Raw genomic sequence first — 8972 nt, forward strand, 5'->3', positions numbered from 1 at the left:
ATTTTCGGAGTCGACAAACTCTAGTTTCTTTCTTCTTGGAAAAACCTTGAGGAATTTGACTATACACTTCTTCCTCTAAGTCTCCATGCAGAAATGCATTACTCACGTCGATTTGATGAATTATCCAGTCACGTTTAACCGCAACGGTGAGAAGAACTCTTACTGTTACAAGTTTGGCAACATGAGCAAACGTCTCAAGGAAGTCAATCTATTCCATTTGAGTAAAATCCTTAGCCACCAAACGTGCCTTATATCTCTGGATTTCACCATTAGGCTTGTATTTAATTTTGTATACCCACTTAGAATCAATGGCGCGTTTGCATTCCTGTAGGTTTTCTAAAGTCCACGTTTTATTTTTTTCAAGAGCTTCGATTTCTCTTTTCATGGTGTTAACCCAGTTTTTGTCCTGCATGGCTTGATGAAAAAATTTCGGCTCATCCTTATAAGTGATGGCCCTAAAAAGGCTTTGTGAGAGTTAGAGAATTTATCATAGGATAAATAATTAGAAAGAGGATATACCGTGGAAGAAGATCAATTGTCTATGGTGCGTGAATGGTCAATGGATGGTGGCAAATTTATGTCATGACAACTAACCACTTTGGATTAGAGATGTTTCTTTTTTATCTTGTTCGGCATCTTGCCTCGGTATCTATCTGATTGTTGTTATCTTCCTCATGAAGATTATTGGAGATATCAAGCTGTTGTATAACATTTTCTTTGCTTATATTGGGTTGTGAAGATTCATTGTTTCTGTTGGACCCACTATTTGTTTGTGGGCTCTCTACACTAGGACTCACCTGATGATTACTTTATTTTCAATGCTAGGATCCAACTCATTATTTGTTTGTGTGCTTTAATCGTTTGGATTAGACCCACCATCATTTCCCTTGGTGACATCACTTATGAAAGAATACCAAATTTCTTCATCAATGTGAGGAGGCTCGAACATTTCTTTGTCATCAGTTGTCGACTTGATTTCTTTAAAAGGAAATTCTTCCTCCACAAAACGAACATCGCGTGTCATGAAAATTTTACCATGTTCAACATCATAGGCTTTGTATCCTTTTGTGCCTTGAGGATATCCTAAAAAAACCCCGGGCCTCCTCCCTGATTTGGAACTTATCCCCTCCGGTTTCTGTGCTTTGGAAGTATACCAGAAAACCTAAAACTTTCATGCTCTTGTAATCGGCATCCCTTTCAAAAACCAATTCATATGGGGTTTTGTTTTTTATGGCATTTGAGGGTAACCGATTTATAATGTATGTCGCAACTTGTATGCATTCACCCCAAAATATTCTTGGCAAGCTTGCTTGAAACACAAGTGAACGAGTCGTCTCAAGGAGATGATGATGCTTACGTTCCACTACCCCGTTTTGATGGGGTGTGTGGACACGTTGTCTCTAGTAAGATCCCTTCCTATGAATAAAAGTTCATCATTTGGTTGGAAATAAATTTTCCACCGTTATCACATCGGATCTTCTTAATCTACTTCCCAAACTGTGTTTTTACCATCATTTGAAAGTTCATTAGACATTCTCTTGCATCGCTTTTGTGTATAATGAGATAGGTCCATATGGCCCTACTAAAATCATCAACAATGGTTAAAAAGAAACAAGCATATGAGGTAGATGGCTTTCGATAATTTCCCCAAACATCACAATGTATCAAGTCAAAACAAGCATTGCTTTTTATATAACTTTTTTGAAACAGTAATCAAGTAAACTTAGCTTTATTACAAGCATCATAGTTATTGTCCTTAAAATTAAAACAAATATTCTTAAAAAAACCAATTCGACATAATTTATCGTATGAGGCATGACCCAATCTTTTGTGCCAAACTTTCGCATCCATGTTAGATAACATTACTTTCTTTTCTCTGGTCACCATGCCCATCCGAAAAAGACCATTCACACATTTACCCACTCCAATCATCTTCTTCGAATGTAAGGTCTGCATGCAACAAAAATCAGGAAAGAAACTCACAACACATTAAAGATCAATGGCAAGTCTGCCTACAGAAAGTAGGTTGCAGTTAAAATCAGGTATATATAGAACCCTTGTTATTTTTATTTGATTTATTAACGTGCTTTCACCAATGGCCTTAACAATTATGCTATCACCGTTTGGTATCATGACGGGTGTTTTGTTTGTACATTCAGTGTACTTTTCAAGTAAATTGAGTGTGTGGACTATATGATACGTTGACCTAAAGTCTATAATCCACTCATCATCTTGGTTAAACTTACCTGCCATAGACATATTAGCCTTAGGTATATGGTCACCTTGTGAGATTTATTTAGTTTCTCTAATGTGCATGAATAAAGTTCGTTATTGCTCTTCACTTAATCCCCATATCGTCGCCTTTTCATTTGTTTCGACACAATTAACCTTTTGTTTAGATTTCCCCCTTTTTCTTTTGCCCAATCACCAATCAGGGTACCCAATTCTCTCAAAACAAGCATCTCGGTTGTGACCGGATTTTCCACAGTGGCTACACTGTTCGGTTTCACCAGCCCTCTTTGTCTCGCTTGTTTTGTGGTCTGGATTGAAAGGAAACCGAATCAATTTATGACCTCATTGAAGAAGCAATACTTCTCTGTTGCTCATCCTCGGAAGCTAAACAAAAGGCTTCCCCCAAAGTGGGGTTCGGTTTCATTGATAGGAGATGAGTCCTAATTGATGTGAACTCCATGTCTAGCCCCATGAGGAACTCGTACATTCGTTCCTTCTCCCAAATTCCTTCATCTTTTTTACCGACATCGCACAAACAATTACCACAAGTGCAGCGTGGCGGTGGAAACACGGTTTGGATTTCATCCCATAAGGAACGAAATTTTATATAATACGTGGACACTGAAGCTCCCTCTTGACGCGTCATGGTAAGGGACTGTTTCAACATGTAGGCGCGTGGTGCACTTTCTTTACCAAACTGTTCTCTTATATTGGACCATATCTCAATGGAAGTGTTGGAGTATTTTACACTCCCTCGTATATCTTTCTCCATGGCGGTGGTCAACCAACCCTTGATCATTGTGTCACAACGCAGCCAGGCCATGTACGTGTCGCTCGTTTGATCAGGTCTCGGGATAGAACCATCCACGAAACCCATCTTGTTTTTAGCGAACAAGAAGTTCGTCATCTCTTGACACCAGTCTCTATATCTAAGGTCCCCGTCCAGGTGCCCTACCTTTCATGTCGGGTTTACTCATAAACACAGTTCTGCAAATCAGAGTTAATTAAAACTTTCGCGGAATATTAAAACTTTCAATCATCCGTTATAAACATACAAACATGTCTTTAAAACGTATCATAAAACATCTATTTAAAACATCATTTCTTCCATCTTTGGATTCCAGTCGTTCAATCCTTGCTATGTGTCGTTCTCATGCTAGCTCCTTAAGCGTGTTCACCTACGTGCATACTAAACGCTGAGTGAGTTGTAGTTAATCAGGCAACTTACCTTACAACCACTACATGCATTTATATATATATATATATATGTGTGTGTGTGTGTGTATGTGTGTGTGTGTGTGGTCTGAAGACACATAGTCGCTCATCTAACCTGCTCAACTTACCGCTAACCTCTAACTGCCCCTACATCTTAGCCACTTAATTACGGAAGCACAATGAGGCTTACACTCCCACGTGCTAATGTTACGCCACTTATTCAACGAAGACACGTAGAGGCTTGCCCTCCCACGTAATAACGTCGTGCCACTTAATGACGAAGGCACGTATAGTCTTACCCTACCACATACTATTGTCATGCCACTCACACCTTTACCAACTCCTTACCACCTCTACCACATTCTATCACGACTTTCCTGCAACACACATCTCATCGTTACATCATTTACATAATAAACATGTCACATCATAACATTCAAACACACTACTTATCACCTGGAAATCGTTCTCCTTGGTGATACATGCAATATTCGAAGATCGTTCACATGCCGAAAGACATTACTTTCCCTTTCGATACGTGAAAAATTCGAAGATCGTTCACGCACCGACAGGAATCCATTCATGTCCTTCATATATACTATCACATCAATCATTATAGCATACACTTACCACTTAAGGTAAGTGTATTCACACTTCACACCAAGTATGCACACAGCCACCAAAACATAACAAGGAAGTGGGGCTAGAAACTCACCTGAGTCCTGCTACGTTCACCGTTAATGGTTATTCCTTTCTTTAGCTGTGTGAGGCTAACTGTATAACAATTACACGTTTCTAGTGTAATTATAACCCTCAACGAACAGGGGTCCGGGGGTAGCGCCCCTGGCAACAGGGTTCTAGGGGCGGCAGCCCCTAGCATGGTCCAAAGGGCAAAGCCCCTAGCTGGGGTCAAACTTGAAAAAAGAATATTTCCATTAAGGGGGTGTTTGTCCTAGCTTCTTTAACAAAGCTTATAGCTTTTTTAGTTTTTTTTATAAAATAAGCTAAATTTAGTGTTTGGTTTAGCTTCTTAAGCTTATGCTTATGAGCTTATATTAACTCATTTGAAGAAGCTAATGTGAAGATTGTTTTTTAGCTTATTTGAAAAAACTTATTTGTATAAAGTTGTATGTTACTCATTTGCCCTCAAATTGTGATGGATTAGTCTTATTAAAGCAACTTATTACTCTAACAAATTAAAGAATGGTGGATTTAACAACTTATTAAGACACATAATTAATTTGTAAGATATAAGTTAATCCAAACACTTAAAAATAGCTTATCAAATAATAGAAAATAAGCTATAAGCTACTTTAAAATATAGGCATAAGCCAAAATAAAAAAGCTAGGCCAAACACCCCCTAACTGTATTAACACATTTTCCATTATAATTCTTAATTATTATTTTTTTTGCTTACTCATAAAGTTTGAGGGCTTCTTTGTAATTAATCCATTTTATATTAATTCCATGGACCTTTCTGTCATTCTTTCAAACTTTAGTTCGTCATCCAGTCCTTCGACGAATTGACTCCTTCGTTATTTCTTAACGAATGAACCTTTATAACAAACTGGCCTTTATAACGAAATGGTCTTTATAACGAAATGGCTTTTATAACGAACCAGGGGTTCATTTGTTGGTTCTCTATTAACGATTTACTCAACGAATGGCTTCAAGAACTGCTGCTAATTCGTTATTTCTTATAAACGATTGGAAATAACGAATTGCTTGTTAATTCATTATGTTTCCGCTAACGAACTAGGGTTAGGTCAGAGAATGTCAGAAACATTCTCTGACATTCGTTAACCTCGTACCCACATCTCCGGCGCCATCATTGCCGGAAAACAAGGATCTTGCCGGAAAAGCGAGATCTCAGTTGTTTTCCACCATTTTTCATCGTTTTCCGTCCCGTTCGATCCAGATCTGAGCTAGGTGACCCCTAAGCTCATATTTTGATCGATTTATACCCGATTCCATTCGGATCTCTTAACTTTAACGGTTTAGGGTGTCGGCTTGTCGTTTCGCGACTAGATCTTGCGGGTTTGGATCCATACAATCTCACACTATCAGTACCTCGAGTCGGGAATCGATTCTTATTCTTCTTCTTGGTTTCGGCTTAGAGAAAGACAGATGAGAGAAAGCTTAAGTGTGTATTTATGATGGTGTATGGAATGGGTTGAATGAATGGATTAGGGAATAATTATGGCTTATATATTATGGGTCATGGGCTTAAACCCATGGTCCTTTCTTTCTTCCTTTTTAATCCAAGTCCATAACCCATATCTATTTAGCAAAACACAAGCCCAACTCATAATAATTTATTTTATTATCCGATACTGGAAACGGGAATTATATTATTATCCATCTACCATATCAATTTATTCTTCCGCAGTAATAATATATTTATATATTATTTATAGAAATTTCGGGATGTTACACTATAGTTAGTATCACTAAGAGGATCATTAACCTGCATTTGTCTTGGATAATCAGATGCATGGATGTAATATGGAGAACTGTTGTCGATGGATTTGTGGTCGTTTTTGTTACCGCCACCTGATGCATCTTCTCCAGCCATTATTTCTTCAACTTAAACTAGGGTTTACTGGATCTTTAAAAAAACCTGCTCTGATACCATGTAAAATACGACATCAGAGGAAGGAAGAAGGTTTCGTTTATATATATAAACAAATAAGATAAGCATAAGTCGGTATGCCATATTTTAAACAAGAAATATGCATATTTTAATTTGAATTACTAATTTGAATTTGACTCGAATATGTTTGTGTTCATGTTTTCTGATTTTTACAGTTCTATCGAATTGCCGATTCTAAATGGCGACTTCTTCTTAATAGGTACTCATTTTTTCTTATGTTTGAGAATTTATAGGTTTAATTACATACACGGGTTGTATCTTTTTGTGAATTGATTTAATTAGGGGTGTCTGCCTGTGTTTGCTTACAAGTTAGGTTATGGGTGGTTTTCGTTTTCTAATTATAAGTTCAACAGTTGTAATTATGAGTTCACGTTAAAAAATTTGATATAAAGGTGAGATCATGTGGTGATGCTGCTAATATATTTTGTGTTTTGCAATGTTATTCAAGGATGACCTAATCTGTTGTCTGCTTAAAGGATCATCGTCACTGGAAGAGAGAGAGAGAGAGAGAGAGAGAGAGAGAGAGAGAGAGAGAGATGTGGGCAAAGGTGGAGGATGGCCAGACTAGGAGGACAACCGATTAACGTCACTGTCAGAGTTCTTCTCGCAAGTAAATTAACATATCATCTCTATGTGTTTTTGCTCTTCACTTTGTATTTATCCAATTTATTTACATAGGGCTTAAAGGGGGCCGATGGCATAGCGGTTGTGTTTATATTATCTATAGTTGCGTTATTATTTTCTAAATTCCTAAAATGTTATGTGTCTTCTTTATATGTTAATAACATTGTCTTCTAAAGCTTTTTATGACCTGACAGTCATTTTTAGAGCTCATTGCTAACGAAATTATACGGACCTTTTTTAAATAGTGCAAATTAATAAAAGGGTTGTTACTTTGAATGAATGTGTTAAATGTCATAATACCAAAATCATACATTCTTCGTGCTATACACAATTCCTTCTTCTGCGGGTCAATCATACATTCTCCGGGCTATACATAAAACCCGGCCGGCACCAACCTTTGACATCATACATGAATCTTTTTGGTTACCAAATAACGTCATGCATGCTCCAGTTTACAAAAAATATTCACCAATGAATCGTTTTGTGCTTTCCACTCTCACCAGGGACCGCACATATATCCGCCAATCATTTTCAGCTTCCGCAGGCCACGTGAATAGGTTTTTAGGGTAATTTCCATCTTCCGCGACCCCAAACATAGCATCGGTGGATCAATTTCAGCTTCCTCGGCCCGCAAGAATAGCTTCTGTGGGTCATTTCCTGTATAACAGATTTTCCGGCCTGAAGGCTCAAGCGCAACTTATTTTAGCTGAAGAACAAAGCGATACATGCTCCAGCTTTTCTGATACGTCAACACCGAAAAATATTTTCGTCACAAGGAGGAACATGTCTTATAATGATGAACTGGTAAACAATCAAATAAAGCTTCCGCGGGTCAAACCCAGCTTTCGCGGACCAAGTGAACGACCCGATAAGTCATCACGGGTAACTTATAAACAACGCATGTTACTTACGCCAGTAGGAGGACACCACGGACAAGCACCGCGGGTCATTATACGTGATGGCGGGTCATTATTAGTTTATGCAGTTGCCGTCCATACCAACATGTGCGGGTCCATAGCACGCGCTACACGGGTCGGTACCCAAACGATTTTGATCTGAATAGCGATTATCTCAAACCTCTTCAAAAGAAACCCAGGTTAGTTGCTCTGTTTCAAATAACCAAAGTAAATATGTTAGTGTGTATGTGTGTATATATGTGTATATATACACGGAGATAACATAGGGATAACATGTGAAGGTGGTAGCTTTTTAACGTGAGAAAAGGAATTAATTTCTAGAATTTCAAAATAGTCCCTCAACATTTAGATCATATTTATTATGATCTAAAAAATAAAAAAGGTAAACAATTGCACATATATATGCGTATATGCAAACATACTATTTTAAAACACGCGGATACTCAAGTCATGTCTTGACACAATTTTCATTTTTATTAACAAACTAATACTGCATACTTGTTTATGAAAAGAAATGGACGATGTCATAGACTTTACTAATAAACGTGTGTATTACCAAATCTTTGGGACGATTATTAGTAAATATGACTTTGAATGATTATTTAATCTCATATGATATCTTAAAATAGCAAGTATCACTTTTGTGCATGATATAAAAAGTTGTTTGTACTTATTCGCACATGTGATTGAAACATTGTTAACAAGTTTATTATTATAAGTTCAATGCTACTAACATTATTTAGCAGCAATGAACTGGGGGACTATCATGATATATCACCACTACATTAGCGCGATAGAAGACATCTGAATATTATGTTGGGCACAATTCGTAATTCGCCTGAGGATGGGAACCTTATATTACACCCATATGGCCACACGCCCAACTTATGACCTGTAACACCCCGACCAAAGGCGGATTATACATCGGGGCGCCACATATTGTTTCATTACTCGTGACACTATTGGGTGTCAATATTTAATAAATACATTCATTCGCGCACGCGCAGAGTAAACACAAGATAACATAAATCATCATAAATCAATATATTATAAATCATAATATTCGAACAGCAATAACATGTCTTGATACATTTTTATCTAGGTCCAAAATAAAGAACTTCCTACGTGTCCACAAGCTCCAAAACAGCTACTGCAAACCTGAACATGTGTTAAAATAAACGTCAAACACTTGCGTGATGGTGAGAAATCAAGTTTAATAGATAATAATAGATAACAATAAATCTGCGCGCAACACGTGTATGTCTGGTGTTTAACAAGGGTGTAATCAGATTGTGATCAAGCCTAAATAGATCATAGCTCATAGTTCATA

General features: G+C 37.4%; 1 protein-coding gene across 1 annotated transcript; it reads right to left on the reverse strand.

The window, feature by feature from the left end:
- Positions 1–2566: 2566 nt before the first annotated feature.
- LOC143551826 (uncharacterized) lies at positions 2567–3109 on the reverse strand. The gene has a single exon (XM_077042172.1). The coding sequence runs from the start codon at positions 3107–3109 to the stop codon at positions 2567–2569; it is 543 nt and encodes a 180-aa protein (XP_076898287.1).
- Between the last annotated feature and the right edge of the window lie 5863 nt (positions 3110–8972).

The sequence above is a fragment of the Bidens hawaiensis genome, unplaced genomic scaffold (assembly GCF_021521415.1).
Source record: "Bidens hawaiensis isolate Kalapana, Puna unplaced genomic scaffold, B.hawaiensis_p1.1 tig00016667_1, whole genome shotgun sequence".
Lineage (NCBI taxonomy): Eukaryota > Viridiplantae > Streptophyta > Magnoliopsida > Asterales > Asteraceae > Bidens > Bidens hawaiensis.

Excerpts from the sequence above, each read along its gene's own strand:
- LOC143551826 (XM_077042172.1), bottom strand. The coding sequence starts at position 3,109 with ATGGGTTTCGTGGATGGTTCTATCCCGAGACCTGATCAAACGAGCGAC.